This window comes from Zonotrichia leucophrys, chromosome 1, assembly GCF_028769735.1.
Source record: "Zonotrichia leucophrys gambelii isolate GWCS_2022_RI chromosome 1, RI_Zleu_2.0, whole genome shotgun sequence".
NCBI classification, from domain to species: Eukaryota; Metazoa; Chordata; class Aves; order Passeriformes; family Passerellidae; genus Zonotrichia; species Zonotrichia leucophrys.
Genome location: NC_088169.1, coordinates 39,856,184 through 39,874,670, shown reverse-complemented (window position 1 = coordinate 39,874,670; position 18,487 = coordinate 39,856,184). Strand labels below are relative to the sequence as shown.

Below are 18,487 nucleotides of genomic sequence, written 5' to 3'. Positions count from 1 at the left end.
TAAAAGTAGGTGATCTCAGAATTATAAGCTCATGGATAAACCATGGTTTTAGTGGAAGTGAAGGAGAAAATAATACATGTTTCTGAAGGGAGAGAAACTTGTGTTCTTTTTGTTTCTCAAGACTCTTATTGTTCTTTTCCCTTCAGACTTTTGAAAAACTGCTTATTGCCAACAGAGGAGAGATTGCATGCCGAGTAAGTATGTAACATTTTCATCTTTTTATATTTAATTCTGAAAGTATCGGTGTTTAAGTATTGGTAATTGTCACTTCTTATGTGGTAGGTCATCAAAACGTGTAAGAAGATGGGGATCAAAACAGTTGCCATACACAGTGATGTCGATGCCAATGCTGTGAGTACTACTTAATTCAAGTGGTAGATGAGGTTTTAGTAATTCTGCAAGACTTGCAGCTGTTATGTAGTCTTACTGATTATTGTTGTAGGCATGTTGGCAATTGTGAAATATCTTTGTATATGCCCTTTTCCTCCATGTGCTTGAAGTGAGTGGAGATAGCAAGGTGGAGGAAGGATTGGATAAGTATTTAGCATGGTTTGTCTGTGAACTCTTCTGTGTTTGTGTAAATGCTACCTTTCTCTTTGTGTGGATTAAGCTAGATACATGTGCATGTGTGTAGATGTGGGCAACAAGTGTGAGAGTAGCAGTAAAACCTAAATTTTGTTTTGCTAATATGCGCAGAAAAGCAATGAAGAGTGGATCCTAGAAGAAGGTATAAAGCTTAGTATAAATTTTTCCTGTGTATGGTAAATATTTTTCATTACTTTCCAGAGAAATGTCCCCTTCTACTAGGTATCCTAAACAGGCTTAATGGAGCTGTTCCCTTCGATGAGGCTATTGATGTGCCTTCAATATTCAGCAGCATACCAGAAGGGGGGTAAAAAGGCTTTTTAGACAAGCAAGGTACATGTATTGCCCATTTTCAGGTTTTGTAGTCTCTTCATTATCATTCATGGCAACAGTAACAGGATAATTTCTTGTGTGGTATAACAGCAAGTGTAGTCACACTTGCATATTCCTGTTGACTAGAGACAACACAGTATTCCTTGCCTGCAAGAACTGCTACAGTAGAAATGACTAGGGGTACCTCCATGTTCCAGGAAGGTTTGTTGAAATCTGGAAGGTAGTTAAACCCCTGTGTTATGATTTAATAAGAAGTCACTCGGACCAGCTACCAAAAAAAAGTGTGTTTTGTGTAGGACAGGACTTCTGAATATAGGTGGTGAGTTACTCAACATTGAAAAAACAGACATGGTTCATGAAATCTGAAAGTAGTTAGAGCTTAGGTGTTTTCAGAGTTAAATGAAAGATGGGAGCTGTTGGGAGTTTTGGACTTTGACATAGCTTTTGTCTGAGTCCCTTTGTGGTTCTATTATTCCATGACCAGCTCAGCTTGGATGAATAGGCTGTAGATTGAGCAAGGGACTGAAATGGGACTTTCTGAAATGCTCTACTGATGGATTTTTATGGCATGTATTTCTTTCTTTGAGGTGAATGGAAAGTACACTTGGTCTGGGTTTCAACTGGTAGCCATAACTGGTAATGTGGTAGCTTGTGGGTGCTCAATGGGCTGTGAAATGAATTCTTAATGGGTGGATGTCAGACATCATGATAAATTCTAATTCTTTTGGAAGCCAAGGGTTATGTGAATATGAATACAAACTACTCTGTATGATCTCTGATTCCTCTAGTAAAACTGAAGCATGCTGATGGGTACTTGAATTCCATCTCATGTATATAGTATCTGCTGTAAAAATAAATGGATTCACTGTTTAGCAGCACTGCATAGCCTTTTCACTGGCATGAATTCATCCTGAAAATAGACTTAAAAAGCTGTTTAAAACAGACCCACATGTTCTTTCACCAGTCCATAATAGAGTTGAGAAAATGAATTGGTCTTCTCTCTACTGTGTCTGTTGATTGTGTGGATTCTGCTATGAACTGGAAACTGTGACAAGATCTGAAAGCAGTAAGTAAAAACCAAGATTGAAGAACATAATAAGAGAGTAAGAATGGCATGAAAAAGTACAACTCATGACCTTAGGGGGAAGGGTGTATAAATAGTGCGTTACAAAAAGGAAATTGAAAATATGTCTATGCTGCTTTGAGCTACAGTGCTGTATTAGCTTTAAAATACAAATAGGATCTTTAATTTGTAATAGTTCCCAAGAGAAAGAAAATCCAATGTGGTATCTCAGAAATGCATTAATATACTCATGGTAGTTCATCAAGATAACATTAAGTGTGTTGGAGGGGATGCTGCCATTTTGAGTTTATGGACAAGAGATGAGGATCTAACAAATGCTGTAAGGGCAATGTAGGTCTGCTTAGCTCTCTGGAGCCTTACCTAAAGACTCACCAAACTTATCTGTATGAGGTTGAGCATTAGCTGTGTGCATTGCAGAGGCTCCAGGTATTTAAAGGAAAATGAGAGGAAGGCTACTTGAAAAACTATTCTAAGTACTTAAGGTAGTGGTATGAAATTGAAGCTAGTTTTTTGGGTCTAATTATACATGTTGTTTGTCTACCATAGATCCTTCAGTCACTGCCCTGTGTGCTTGCACTGGGAAAGAGTTAACTTCAAGTTGTCTGTTTTAATGACTTGAGTACTTCTAGTTTTTCATTATGGGAATAACCTGGCCCATTGCAGTGATGTGTGTGATTGCCATTTTGGATGACCTTGATAGATGAGTCCACAGGCCAAATTCTTTTACTCTGTTACTTGCAGTAATGTCACCAACAATAGTTGTCCATAATTCTGTCCAATGTTTCATCAACAGCATCCTTCTTGGTTGTACCAGTCATAGCAAAATGTCCAATGTTTTGAAGTCATGCTCAGGAGCTGATGCAACCTGCCAAAGGAATCTCTGTCCTCATGGAGCTAGGAAAAATGTGTTTGCTTAGTGATGGGATGCTGCAGGAGAGTTGTTAGTATTCTCTTGATTTTGCGCTGACAGGATATCTCACTCCTTCATGACTTGTGTTGCAGAAGTAATGAGTATGAGAGGCAGCTACCCTGATGATGATGGGCACTGAACCAAAGACAGAAATAGCTGTGAAGATGTGCTGTTGAACTGGGTGCCCATCCCAACAGTATTTGTCTTTACTGAAAATAGTGGGACTGGGTTTTTAGTAACAAAAGTAGGTAGAGATATCTTCTAAAAATAACTTTTTATTAACATGTTTAGAAGTAGCACTAGCTACAGTAGGTAAATTTTATGCTTAGAACTTGGAGTAACGTTTGAGTGTAGTTAGAGCCCCTTATTACATTACTTGTCATCTGTATAGCTACTCACTGAATAGGAGATAGCCTGATACTCTTAACATGAATCAATTGTAACCAATGTAACAGTAAAAGGAGGGCAGTCCAGTTGGTTTGTTACTGGCTCTGGTTTTGTCATACTGTTTGAAAACACAACTGAAATTGAACAGAAGCGAAGTTCTTCAGCGTGCTCACTAAGTATTTAAGGTGAGAAAGAAAACAAGTATCACAAGGTATTTAGCAATTCAGGCTTTTTAGTGATAGCTTCTAGTTTATTCCTTATTTAGTGATATACATTCAATGATTCAGGCAGGCATTTTCAGTAATGTTTGTACAGGAATTGTATACACAATCTTAAAATAATGCTGTTAGAATAAAAGTACTACAAGACTTGTGAGTTATCTTAACCTAGAGCTCTATTTTGATTTCTTTTGGTTGAATGTTTGACTTTTAAAAAATTTTCAGATTACTGAAATCCTTGTGGAATTTACAGTGCTGAATAGAGGTGATGGGAATAAACAAAGTGCATATAAACTTTCCATGAAACAGCTTTTTCTTGTTTTTCACACTTAGTTTCTGTGGAGCACCATGGCAAATGTCTTGAGTATGCTGTTAGAGCAATATCAATCTGGACATATTTACCATTAATAGATAAAACTAGTAACTAGACTATAAGAGCATAAAGGAATTTTCATTTCAAGGAATTTAAACTTTGCTGGTATGAGGAGGAAGCAGCAGAGAGGACTGTTATAAACTGGGAATGTGGCAAAAATGGAACAACCTGCTGAGAACCAAATAAAGCTTACCTGAAGTGGGAGAATACAAAACCCAAAATATACTGCTTTGTGCTATTAATTTTAAAAATTACCAAAGATCTGAAATATTTTTGTAGGTGAATATTGTTATGGTGATAGGGCAGAGAATGTTAACAAAACTTAAAAGTAGATAGGTGACTTCAGAGACTTTTGGATGCTCCTGTATTAATGCAAATTTGTAGATAGCTGGAAATGGTATTAAATGGGATTTAATTGCATTTAGTTTTGTGGAGGTGAGAGGATGTGTGAACTGGTGGGAAAAACAGCCTGACAAAATGGCTGCTGAGACCCCCATAGAGCATTACAGTTGCTTATGTGGTACTGAATAAAATAGATCATAATGGATGCTTTCAGGCTTTTGAAAATAGTGGCTAATACTCTTTGATTGCATCTGTTATTTTGGGGAAAGCTGATAAAAAAAGTTGTATACTGTTCCAAATGCTAAGTTTTGTTGCTTTTTTTAACTTCAGTGTTCAGCTTTCAAAACACTGATTCTTTACACTTGAATAGGTAAAGTGGGGAAGGACCAGTAAAATTCAGATTTTTTTAAATTAAAACATCTGGTGGAATTATTTTTGATATGAGAAAACAAGCAAAGAAGTTTCATCTGAACAAGAGTAATCATATGTACTTTTCCCCCTGAACTGATTGGAATAGAGGGTTAAGATGAAAGAGCCTCCTCAACCATAAATGTAACACTGATGGTGCAAACATTGTCAAGGAAAGCTAGAGAACTATTGTAATGCCTAACATAATCAGCTAAAAGTATGATAAATGAAGAACAAGCTTTCACTAATTGGATCTGAACAAAAGAAGGTATAGCATAAAGCAGTGAATGAGATATAATTTTACTTGGCATTTTTTAACACAGCAGGGATTCTATAGCCATATGAAGCAATGAACTATAAATGACTGAAAAAATCCCATGGGAAAGTAATGTAAACTACTAAAACTTAGCAGAGTAGTGAGCAGTGAGTTATACTTCTTTCATAGAAGGTTTTTTCCTATCAGTCACTTAAGACTTCAGGTGTTGTATTGAACTGCCTGTTTTAAATCTTGTTCTGCCACATAATATAAAATGAAAAATAATGCAAATGCTTTTATTGATGTAAAAGTAATTACACAGAATTGAGCTGTTCTCCAGAAAGTGTAGTCTTTGAGAGACAGAAAATGGAAAAAGTTAATTAACTAGCAATGGAAGATCTATATTCCTTTCCTAACTTTTTTTTTTTAAGCTAGGAGTCTGAGACAGTATTTCAGAAGGAGACTGGGGAAAAATCTGGTTTAGGGAAACTGCAAAGTTGATAAGGGTTATAAATTTCTAGACCATGTCTTTATTCAGCTGAATGAATTTGAGTAAGATGAGATTATTTTCTGCAAAGTAAACTGAGAATTTTGCTGAAGACTTCTCTGTAGCTTAATGGGATGCTGTCAGTTTTTGCTCTTAAGAAATCCAGCTGGCAAAAATAAGTATTTGAGGGCAATTTGGCATTTAAGTTTTAATGTAAAAAGTTAGTTTGAAAAGTGAAATTTTATCTAAAGCTGAGGAGTTTTATTTACATGTAATGAACTTAGAAGTTTTAACATTTGTCCAAACTCTCATTTACTTTTTTTTTTTTCTTTTAAAATGTGCAAAGCTTTCTTCCATCATCTGCTACAAAACTAGAAATTCAGTCATTTTGACAGCTCATTGTCTCCCATTGGCATTTCAGGGATTTATACTCAGAAAACTTGGAGAGATCTGTTTTGAGTACCTATATGAAAATGAAACTAATATTTTAATGCCATTTTGAAGTACGTGAATCTTGGGCTGTTGTCCAGAGTGTATAGAGTGGACTCTGCCTCCCTGTACTGTCTGGAGAAATTCACTCCTCCTAAGTGTAGTGTTTGCAGGGTGTGCAGAACAGGAGTGGGCCAGAACAGTTGCTGTAATGCTCTTCCTTCAGTGTATTTGCCTTTTGTTTCAAAGGCAAGACAGCATGTTGTTCATTTCTTCACGAGAGGGGATGGAGATGATGTTACTGCCCTGTCCCCATGCTTGGAGTGAGCTCCTGGACAGTTTTGTAAAGCATGAGAAATGTAGATGGTGATAATGCCATGAAGGGAAATACCTCTGTGGAAGGAGTGTGCTTTTGGTCAGAATTGTAGCTTGCTTGCCAGTAATTTGCCTTTTTTTTTTTTAAAGTTTATCATTGCTTTGAAACTGAGTGGGTTGCTGGAGGAAGTAATTAGTTTTTCATTGGCTATAGTGAAAAGTGCAAGCTTGATCTGCTCTAGAATCCTAAAGTTTCAGCCTTTTAGTGTGCTTTAATCAGTGATAGGATGATGTGAAATGTGTATATGACCTCTGAAATGAGTCAGACTCCTGTTGCATTGTTTGATGGTCAAGCTGAATGTCGATTTAGTTGGATTCTTGTTGGAACTCTACCACTAAGAAGCAGAGGAAGGATGTAGAATAGGAGGCTTTAAGCATCACACTGCAGCTCAATTGAGGACACTGCCTTGCAGGTGGAAAGTGTATGTTGTAAAGAAGGAATTGATACCAGATCTTTTGACTTTTGTGGGGATGGTTATTTAATTACCAAGCTGATTTATATGAAGGATCAATGCATGGATTAAAAAGAATGTGTCACAAAGCTCATTTAGGGAAAGTGGCTGTTGTTGGAAGTACTGAACTACCCTTGGGAGAGGAAAATGTGGGAGCCCAGTGAGCAAAGTTAATTGCAGCTTAAACGTGCAGGTCCTCAGTGCTGTGGAGAGTCAAGTGGTGCTTCTGTGGTTCTGTGCCTGTCTACATCAGTGTAGTGGGGAGTAGCAGAAGTGTATCTGTGGAGTGAAATAGTTCATGCTGAAGACATGGTGTTCTTCCTTTCTGCCTTTCAGTATCTCTGTGTGCTTGGTTCGTCTGGTGCTGAGGGTTTGGTGTCTGCTTGTGGTGGTTTGCTGTGCCTAGCAGGTATGTGGTTCATGTGCTTTGAGGCAGCTGAGTGTTAGAGATAAGTGTGTTTTAAGTGGGGGTGACTGAGAGATTTGCTTTTAAAAAAACAGTTCTGATTTGAACTTAAATACTGATGTGTCGCTCTTAATTGCTTGCTTGGGACTGCATCCTGGTGCTCTAACACTTCTCTGATCTTGTGCTGGGTTGTTTCCATGCTCTGAACACAGCAGACACCTTGATCAAGTTAGTTAAAACTTCTTTCTATGACCTTTTTATATTAAAATATTTCATTGGAATGTGTGACAGATGCTGTAGCCATTTATAGAAACCAGCTGAGTTGCGGTAGGTCAGTAAAGTGACTTTTATTGCCTTGGCTGGCTGCAGGGCTCTGATGCTGTACCCAGAGCTATGGGGTTTGGAGGGATGTACAGGCATCTCTGTGATCAGGTCTTAAGCTTTAGGCTGACCAGAGCTGAATCATTAGGCTTCACCTGTTCTAGAGATTTGCCTCTCTTGGACAGCAGTGGCAGAGAGCAGGCAGTTCCTTCCTCCTCAGTTATGTGCTGAGGGCACTGCCATCAGCAGTTCTGGATCAATGTCTCCTGCTGCCATAATTCTGACTCAAACTTGCTGTCCTTATTACATTGGGTTTCCTCAGGAAACCAAGTTGATGTACATCTATTATAGCCTGTTTGCTTTGTGCTCATCTCTAAACCTGTCCAGAGGGTGGTGGAAAGTGCTATAAGTAGGAATTTTAATCCAATTGAACATTGTCAATGTGATAAAAAAGATAGTTCTGCTATCTTCCTCTGCAAGAGAGGAGCTGCAGCAGCATGGTTTCCTGCTGCCTCACTTCCTTGGATACAGAAAGTAAGGTCCCTTGGATTCCTCTTTTGAGGCTTTGAGTGTCTTGTCTTTTCCCCAATTTCATCCTTCACCCATGTCCTCAGCAGCAGCTGCTTCATTGTGTAAATTCATTGCTCCTGTGGTTCATATGTCCCAGTTGTGGTATTTGTTATCAGCTGTGGTTGTGGTTATTCAAGGATGATCTGTTTTCAGGCACTATTAACAAACAATACTATTTGGTAATACTATCTGTGGTTTCTTATCTGTGTGGGTGTAAATACTGGTGAAAAGGCCCTGGGCTGGATTTCTTTTTAGTATTTGGATGAGCTCTAGACAGAGAGTGACCTAAGGCAGATTTTCTATGAGTAATGTTCACAAGTACTTAGAAAATTACTTCTACAATTGATGTAAGACTGTGCTGTCTGCTAAGAGTAGTTCTCTTCCTTCCTATCTTTTGTGTACCTACCATGTGTGCAGCCTTTGTTAAATGGATCCAGGCTGCTTATCTGTATGAGAACAGTGGGAGAAAGAAAAGAAAGAAATGTGGATCAGCAAGCTGATGTGGCTCTTTGCATAGGTTAATGAATGCTGGAGCTGATGGCATCAGGACACATGGCTGGGGACAAGGAGAATGAATACCTGATTAACCTTTTGAGAGGCAGTGTAGATTTAGTGTCTTGAGTTAATGCCATCACACATCCTTATAGTGGAGGATGTGGGGAAAAGAGAGCAGGGTAGGAAATATGCATCAGAGATGCAGGTTCACACAATGTAAAGAGCTGCATTGGTGAGCAGAGCCATCTTAACAGATCCTAGTAACAAGTGTTGTATTTAAAACCAGGTACTTTCCTTGGTTCTTAGCTGAAAAAAAAGTTGCCAGGCAGTTGTGGAGTCTGGGATTCCACAGATGAGGTCCTGGTACCATTTTTTTAGGGAGGGCTGTTAAACAAGAAACTGAATTGCTTATGAGGTGTCTGAAAGATTGAAAAACTCGAGATGGGAGACAGGAAATGAAGACACAATTTGTTAGGTATAAGGTATAGGTGCATATGTCCTTTTATGGGTGTTGTGGTTTTGGGTTCTATTCTTTTACCTTTTCACAAAAAGCATCTGTCACTTGTTTATTTTCATCAAGAAAACACTATATAAAGGATGAGATTTACTTATTACCGCTGAATTGTATGTAGGCAGCAGCTAATATCCTTTGATAGCTTTTTGAAACCAAGCAACCCCCCCAAACCCTTCATGTATCTTGTTTATTATACAGGAAGAATGGTAATCAGTGTTTGACTAGTTGGTGCAAACTAATAGGTGTACTGAGAGGTGGCTTGGATTTATAGAAATGCATGTATTCTGTTTAGATACAGTACCTCCTGCATTCTGCCTCTGTCTTGCTAATTCGGCAGTGCTTCAAGTTTTATTCCTGGATTTTAATTGGATTATAACATTGCATGAATTTTCACAGTCCCTTTGTAGCTGGTGTTTAATGTCAGGTCACCTGTTGACCTGTAATGTTACTGGCCTTGTAAAACAGCTGCTGACAGTTTTGAAAGTGAAATTGTTTTTAATGTGGTTTTAGCTGTTGACAAATTTGTGACAGCATATCATCTCCCTTGTCTGCTTTTTGTGGCAAAGGAGCATCTCTGTCCGGGAAGTGTATCTCCTAGGCTGATCTCTTGTGATTTTGCTTGGGTGGGGGCCTGCATCAAACTGGTATTTTACGCATTTAGCAAGAAGCCAGGGGAGCTTAGTGCTTGTTTGTGTAAGTCAATTTCTTTCTTAAAACTTTTAAAATAGATGTTTGTCTCTTTTGGGATAGTATCAACACTATATTTCTAAAGGATGCTTTGAAAGTAACATTAGTCAAATATTGGTGTTTGGTATCTTATGATACTTCCAGGAAAAGTTTCCCCTGCCCTCATTAATTCCTTATTGTGCCATGTTTTAAGAGCAGATGAGAAGCTTTGAGTAACTGAACGTGTTAATCATAAATCTCTCCAGCAGCCATAAGTTGGTACTAAAAAGTTTGTGGAAGGAGTAGGGCTGAGGTCTTTCATGACTTGGACTGTAGCAATTGCCTGGTGCTTCTCTGAGAGTGAGAGTAGGAGCTAGGGGCCCTTATAAATGTGAGCTGTGCTCTGGTTCAGGCACTGACTTGTAGGGGAAGGAGCTGCAGGGAGATGAGCTGACTTGCAGGATCAGGAAGGACAAACAGACTGACAGGCTCTTTCCAGAGAAGCTGCAGAGCCAACAGATTTGTGTGAGACAAATTTGCTTGATTAAGTGGAGGACAGAGAATTTCAGGGGAGGCTGTGATTCCTGTCCTAGGCCAGGTGGTGTTGGATGTGTAGACCTGATCATGAATAAGAAGCAGACGAAGTCAGCTCTGGAAAACTGGAGGAAATGTCATCATTTCAAGTCACTAGTACATATGTGGGACAGTGAAAACAACTGAGGAGTCTTTGTTAATGTGGGGAGAATGATTTCTTGACACAAGTGATTGAGTTAAATACAGGAGGTGCTGTGCTGGTCTTACAAAGAGGGAGGAGGTAATCAGGGATGTGAAGCCTGGGACTAATGTGAAATAGTGAGGTTTAAGTTTCCAGGAGGACTAAGACAGACAAACAGCAGAATTGCAACCACAGACTTTGGAAATGCAATTATATTTTCCTAAGCCAAGGATTTGCTTGCCAGGGTGTCGTGAGAGGCTGTTTTGAAGTCCAAGTGGCTCAGGAAAGTTTTTTTATACTCATTGTAATCTTCTCCAAGCAGAGGAACTTGGGCAGAGTTCAAATGTATAGAACAGATAAAGGATGGATGCAGGGCTTAATTAAGTAAACCAAAGCTCTCGTGGTGTTGACTATATACTGAAGGATGTGAAGGGATGGGAGGAAGTTTTTGTGTAGAAGCTGAATTTGTGAGGTAATCAACTTAGGTAAACTACTGTGTGATTGAAAAAATGGATCAGCTCTGAGAGGTCGTGTCTCTTGCACATCCTGCTGTAATTGTTTTTCAGTTTTGTTCACTGTTTTTTTTAAAAAGCTCACATGGTGAGAGAAGAACTTGCAAAGCAGAACAGACTAAACTTTTTTCTATTATGCTGACAAATGGGCAAATACATGATTAATAATAGTCCTTGGTTATGCAATGTGGAAGAAAGATGCTATCTATTTGACCATTTATTGCATCATACTTGATCAGAAAAGGAAGCTTTTTCACAGGTAATTTAAAAGCTTGTTATGGAAGTATGACCTATGGTATTTATTTTATTTTTTTTTTTACTTGGAGGATGTTTTTTTAAATTGCTTGTCACTTGTAGCAGAACTATCAGGTTCAGCTTTAAGGTGAAGATTTTCATTGGTATAATAAAACTACCAAAATACTGATGTGATTCTGAGAAGGTCTAAAAAGCTGATAATAAAAGTACATATAAAACACTTGTATGTTAATTTTATTAAAAGTTGAGTGTCACATTTCAGGAATAATGTCTAGGAAGTTTAATTATAGCTCATGTTTATGACAGACTTTCATTTATAATTTTGTTGATCTTGTAGTTAATGTTTTCCAATTTTCTATAAGGTGCTTTAGGTGTTTAAAAGCTCTTCAGTTCAACTTTTGGGGGTTGGTTTCATTCCAGCATGCACAGCTATCATGCTTAACTAGAACATTTGGATGATGCTGCTGGTTTAAGGATTGGAACTGTCAGTCCCCTGGAAATGCTCCTGAACTCAAGAAAAATTAATTTGCTGTCCCATATTATGATTTTTTTTCCTTTAAAGACCTTTCCTGAATATAACAAAGGTAGTTGTATTGACTGAGCAATGCTCGTGCTCTGTGGAGGTGAGAAACCCTACTTGAAATATGTTGAGGACTAACACAGGAAAAAAAAAAAAAGCTTAAAAAAAGCCCGGGGAGGAAGCAAAAAGCAAGAAGCTGTGATGACAAGTTTTAGGTGCTGGCGCTTGTGTAGCATTAGGGCTTTGGCAGGTGTGCAGGTGCTGCAGTGAGGGCTTGGCGCTGGAAGCCTGCCCTGCTTGCCTGCCTGCTGGCACTCCAGGTCACTCACTTGATCTGTGAGAAAGGATCCCCTGTGCCTTTGGGTGTGGGTGACTCAGTCGTGCTTGCTTGTGTGCATTTAGCAGCTGCAAACCCTGGGGATGTGGGAGGGAAGGGACTGTGCTTGGGGGGCTGCCTTTGCACACTAGTGCCTGATAAAATCAGAGCCTGCGTTTTCCAAACCTTTCCTTTTGTGAAAGAGTCAAATGTAGAATGGTCGAGCTCAGGCAGCTTCACTGCCTGCCACAGTGAGTGGCTGTGGGGATTTGAAAACCCATTGATGTTCTTTTGTTTTTCTCTTATGCTTTCAGCCAGATCCTGCTTTGCTTGCTCTTAAATTTTAGGTTAGACTAAACTTAACTATTTGTGCTTGCTTGTGTTGTTTACCTCATTAAGCATAACAAAATTTTGGAGAACTGTGGAAACCACTGTTACATCTCTTGTACTTTTAGTTTGGAAAGCCATTTTTTATGTCAATTGTAATACTTGATAAATTTCAGGAATTGATGATTCTCTATGAAGTAATTAAATGATGAATTCAAAGCTTTATTTTTGCAAGACTAGTGCTAGTAAGGGTTTTGCTATTGGATTTTGTAGTTTTCATGTTTTTATTTTTTAGATGGAAGCTTTTATTTGATAAGAGTATGTAGAGGGTCTCTAGGTACTTTAAATGGATTACTGTTCTCTGTACATACGAAATTGACTAATGTAGGAGAGATTTTAGATGTATGATTGAGTTTTTGATAATAACCTGAATTTGAGTAGCAAATGTAATTTTTCTTTTCCTTGTGGTAGTTAAAGTGCAATTTGTGTTGGATTTCTACTTGTTAAATATTTTGAGGAGTTCTTAGTATCATTCTTGGATATGGGTTCAACTGAGCCTGAAGTTTTGTCATGTGCTTCTTGTTCAGTATCTGTGGAGCTCAAAATTGGCAGATAAACTTAGACTGTGAACTCTGCAGTGCTGGCACTTGTTGACAGCAGTTTCCCATTTACTCTTTTTTCTTCCTTTAGAGGAAGTACTGTTACTTGGCTGCAAATTAACTTCAAGAACTTAAGAGAAAGGTGGAGGGTGTTTAAATGTCTTAATGTGTCTAACTCGGTATTCATCTGATAATAAAGTTAGCTTCTGTGCCAGGTTTTTTTTGAGCAGAGAATTTTCCCATTTAACTAACAAAACCTATAATGGGTGTTTTCTGTCAATTAGTACTGAAAGCTAATTTTTTTAATTAGGGTGCTGAGATTCAAGAAGTGACACTGCTGTGTTAAGATTTTTTTTTTTTGGTAAAGCTCTTAACATAAAGATGCCCAACTGAACTAAAACTTAAGATTATTATTACAATTTCCTGCCCTCAGATTTCTGTGAGTACAGCTAACAAATTAACTTTGGTAAATTCACTTTGTAGGCATGCATGCTTGTGTATTCTCTGCACCATTATTCTTTTTGCAGAAGAGATTTGTTGTATGCCTTCAAGCAGCTAAGCCAACAGTAGCCTTCTCACAGCACAAATAGATCATGTGTTCTTTAAGAAGCCAGTGCTGTGGAAAGTCTGGGATGAAGGTGGCTCTTTGCTTTTAGGTTAAGATGAAAATTCAACACATTTATGTATGATTTTATAATATAATGACACTTCTAAATTTTTTTTTAACTTCTAAGCTTGTCTGGAATGATACTTTCAATTTTGTTGCTATTATATTTGTTCGCTGCCCTTCTTTAAAGATAGGAAGGAGAGCACTGGGGTTGCATTCAGTGGAAAAAATTTTGCCCTGCTTTATGTGCTACACTGAAGAGGTTATATTTTATTTTCAGGCTCTCTGGTTCTTTAGGGGAAAATGCTTTGAACTCCATTGTCCAAGCATGTGGTGGTTAATGTTTCTTGGATAAGTTGCTGTAAAATCTGTTGTACTTGTAGCATGATTGGCAGGGTTGACAAGGTAGATTTGATAACCCAAAGAGGTGAGGGATGTGGGTCATAGATTTGAGAATGAGAAATCTGTGCGTATGTGGGCTGGAAACTCCCTTTTTTAGGGAGAGTATTTTGATAGGAAACTTGTGAGGAGCTCTTGGGTTTTCAACTTTGGTAGTGATCCACACTTGCTTTGAAAAGTAGACTCTGAGTAGTGTGTCTCAGGTATGTGCATCCATACCAAAATTACTTCATTCAGGGTTTTTATGGAGCTTTGCTTTTCTGTTGTATTTGCATTTACATATATTTTACAACACTTAGAATATTTGGAGGTGAAACCTCTGAGTTTCTCCTTGAAAAATGTTATGTTAACATTATCTGAACAGGAGCCTGTAAGTTTCTGCCTGTCCTGTGTAGCCCCAGAGGGGGGAAGAGTACTTTGAAATGGGACAAGGGTTTCATTGTGAGCCTGTGATCGTATTTCAAACAGTCTGGGGCAGCGGAGGTGCAAGGAAGTGTGTGAGGGTTCCTGCCAAGTTCAGGCACCGTGGTGTGGGCAGGCCGTCTCTGGATGCAGAGCCAGCGTGCCTGTAGCAGCAGTACCCTCCACACCTGCAAGAGAGCGCCCTGCTGCTCTGGCTTCTGCTGAGCATTTCAAGTGCCTTCAGAATGTGTCTTTGGACTTGCTTGGTGCTTCTACTGTCTGCTCTTTTTTTTCTCAATGTTTGGTTCTTAGTTTTGGCTCGTTTTTTTTCCTCCCTGACAATACCTAGCACAAGCAGACGTTGTTGTGAAATTTCCTCAAACTTTTCCCCATATTCTTTCAATATTGTTTTCTTTTCTCCTTCATCTGTTGCATGTGATGCACCATAAATTGAAGGATATGATCAGCCACTTTGCAAGTTTAGTGATGGTGCATGATGATCTTGGGCAAGAAAATAGACTGTATTACAGACCTAGAAGGTGGTGGTGTTTGTAGCTCCCTCTCTAGAACAATTTTTAGATTCTGTGCTGGATAGCAAGCCCTGGGCTTTACCATTAGAGGTTGCTTTAGTTATATATGTAATTGGGCTGAGAGAGATGGAAGGATGATACTATTTTGGAAATAGGGAAAGAAGTAATATTTTCTGAGAAAGCAGCTACTACTAAGTTCTTATTTTGCTTCTTTACTGATCAGCCCCCCCACCCTCATCAGATGTTTATTGAAGCAAGAACATTAACTTGTTTTCATCACAGAAAGTGAACTTTGCGCATGTCAATGAGTTTCAAAGCTAGCATTTCTTCTTTCGGACCTCTGAATGCATTTATATTGTTTCAGCAGGAAGGATGCTTAAATTGTGAAACTGAACTTTGAGACTTAAGGTTGGTTAATTTTCTTCTTAAATTAAAGAAATTTACCTGTCCTTCTCCTCCCCTTCGAAGAACCTAGATTTTTTTTTTATCACTTGAACCCTTGAGATGAATTGCCTTGCTTTCAGCATGTCCTTTTCTGCCAGCCTATATACACATGGTAAAATAGATGAATATTTGACATTTACCTTGTTAAAACAAAAAGCCAACAAAATTCATGAAAATCTCCAAGAGCTGCATCTTATCCAGGTGGCCTGCTGTTTGAAATATGACTCCTGGTGTGTATTGTACTCTTAGCCCTAGGATTCAGTAATGAGATTGAGTGGTATCTTGCGTGAGCACTTCTGGATGATTGACAGTGAGGTGATGTGAATCATCATTTATCAGGATATTATCATGCCTACCCTTGATAATTTCTCCCTGCTGTCTGGGGAGGTGGTGAAGACAGATAGGACTTTGTGATGTCAAAGTAATTAGTGTGTGTTGGTTTCCAGCTGAACAAACTGGAAACTAATGATCAGGTAAATGAAGATGAAGTGCATTAGTGTAAGGATGAAGGTGCAAGGACCTTGGGGAAGAGCTTATCAAAATTTCATGGGGGTTATTTGAATATCTTACAATTTGTGCAGTTGCAAGCAGTATTTTTAAACTACTAAAGGATACTTCTGCAACAGTCTATTTACATGTCCTTTGTTGATATCTCTTCCAGTGAGAGGGTCAGCACTAGGGTTAAGGACATTAGACTCTTTCCTGTAAGGACTGGAACTCCTTATGATTTTCATAAAATCTAAACAGTCAATTTCCAGCTAATGGCAGCAATTTTGAATTAAATGTTAAGGAATTTCAGTGTACACTGAAAAGGTTGGGTTTTCCAGTGACTCTACCCTTTCTAAAGTGGGGAGATTTACTATCATTTGGCTCTTTATTTGACCCATGACTGGATCTGTTATATTATTAAAATATTTTACTGTTGCTTGGTGCATCTGTAAATATCTTTAAAAATGTGCACTTCACTATGTAATTAGTGCTACAGGCTTTTAACAGGCATGGTAGTTTCTTGGTACAAGTTCTAAAAATTTTATGAATGTGTCATTAGTGAAATAATTTTATAACCTGAAAAAACTTTGTGGAGGTGTGTACAGCTATGCCAATGTTGCAAATAATGCTTAATGCACAAGACTGGCTGAATATAATTGCTATACCAGCAGCAAGTGATCTGAGTTAATTTTATCACCTGTGATTAGATATTGCTAATTGTAATTAACTGATTGAAGAGCTATCTATATTACATGCTTGCTTTTCAATTATTAAAATGGTAATTTACTCATTGCATTTATCAGTAAACTTGTATTAATACGTGCCAATTTCCCAGACACCTCCAAGAATAATGTACTTATGACAGCAAAGTTTTGTAATTAAAGCCTCATGGCAAAATTATTCTTTTGGCTAATTTTTATGTACACAGCTTTTTTTTTTTCTTTTTATTTCAGTTGCTTCTTTGGAAGTGAGTGGGCTAGAATCTCTGGCAGGAATTTGTCTGTATTAATATGGCTCATCAGAGACATTATATTTAATTGGAGAGCCTGTGGTATAGTGGCAGGAGGCTGGAGGGAATTATTTAGCATTAGCAATGGCTCGTCTGGGAGTTGTGCACTAATCAAGGAGCTTGTGTGTTAACTGGAGGGATGATGGGAGTTATGACGATTATGACATGTGAGCACATGTCTGAATGAGAACTGGACAGGCAATGAGTTAATCAAGAAGTATATTAAATGGCTCCCATGCTGCTTCATTATTACTCTGTACAATGTTTGTCAGATTGTGTACTTTAACAAAAAATAAAATCCAACAAATGGATGTTTTTGCAGGTAAAGTTAATACCTAATTTTTAAACCAAGAACCTCTTTACTCTCTCTATTTTTAGAGTGAATGTGTGCTTTTAAGCACTGTGTTGAAAAAGAGCGAGTGCTCGGCCTGCAAAATGTATTTAAACACTCCAATCTGCAAGCTTTTGTATTTTGGCAAATGCTTGTTTTCAGTAAATAGGAATTATTTCCCACTTTCAACTAGATGTCTTTAACATATTTAAGCTTTTACATAATTAATAGTTTGCTAAAATATGAAATTTATTGTTAGCAACTTAGCTTCAAGGAAATAGAAATGCTACTATATTACATTACCAGGATGCTCCAAATCTTATAAAGTAAAGAAACCAAACACAGTACACTTGAACTGCAATGCATGGGCTATTTGTATGCAAGGTAGACACATTATGTGCTCAGCATGGTTATAGGCATCCATTTCCTATCTGTTATGAAGTTATCAGTTCTGCTGAAAAAAATCATATTTAAAGGAAATGGAATTAATAAATTGAGCCCACTTACAAAAAGTTAAACCAACTGAATTGTATTGGTAGGCAAATTTATCCCAGAGCTACTGGACAGGTGAACATTTTCCTGCTATTGTAAGCACTGCCAAATTTAGTACAACTTTCTACCAAACTGTAACCTTCATGTATTAGCTTAATTAAAGCAGTATCGTGGCTACTACCCAAAGTGTTAACCTGTAGGAGGTTGTTATTGAAATCCATTATCTGTGGAGTCAGTATTAGTGGTCAGCAACAGCAGAAGTAAAACTGCAAGTAAGACCCTCCCTTGGGTGCTGTGAGCTCAGCAGGTTAAACTGTCAAAGCTTCTTAAAGGATGGATAGTTAAACCCCCTGGAGTTCAAGGTAAACCAATCATTTGCTGTCAGCAGGAAATATGACTTTATTTAGCAGGTTGGAGGAGGAAAATACCCAAACCTAAATGCTAACAGGAAAGAGGATTTAGAAGGAACCATTCTGTAAGAGTGTGTGTTGCTGTGCTATGTAGATTCCATGCAGCCTGGAAAGATTTTTTTTTTTTTATTTTAAATTCCAGGCTTTTTTGAAATAGGAATTTGTTTATATAGATGTTTACTCCAGTGGCTTATAAAACTATGCTTAAAGTTGGGTTAATTTCCTAAGTATGTGAATATTATCTGTATGTTGGGAGGAGTGCAAAATTTTGTGCCTCTTAAATGGAAACAGTTGTCAGTTTGCAGAAATAAGTTTTCTTTCCTTTGGTTCTGTGCAGGTGTTGCCTGTATGGCATGTAATTATCTCTTTAATCATATAAAATAAATATAAATATATTTAGCTTTGACCAAGTGTGCTGTGTTGGAGATCTAAATATGTATTAATAGAATTTGTATGTGTAGGCCACATGGATTTGATACTGTAATTAGGCTGTTCCAATAGTGGTACTTCTCATTTTGT

The 18,487-nt window shown here is 38.0% G+C and overlaps 1 protein-coding gene across 2 annotated transcripts in view; it reads left to right on the top strand.

The window, feature by feature from the left end:
• PCCA (propionyl-CoA carboxylase subunit alpha) overlaps positions 1–18,487 on the top strand; it is a 299,270-nt gene that overhangs the window by 37,731 nt on the left and 243,052 nt on the right. For both annotated transcript variants that reach the window (XM_064712168.1, XM_064712163.1), the window contains exons 3-4: positions 147–194; positions 283–351. In XM_064712168.1, the coding sequence (XP_064568238.1) occupies positions 147–194; positions 283–351 (117 nt within the window). The remainder of the gene's footprint in view (positions 1–146; positions 195–282; positions 352–18,487) is intronic.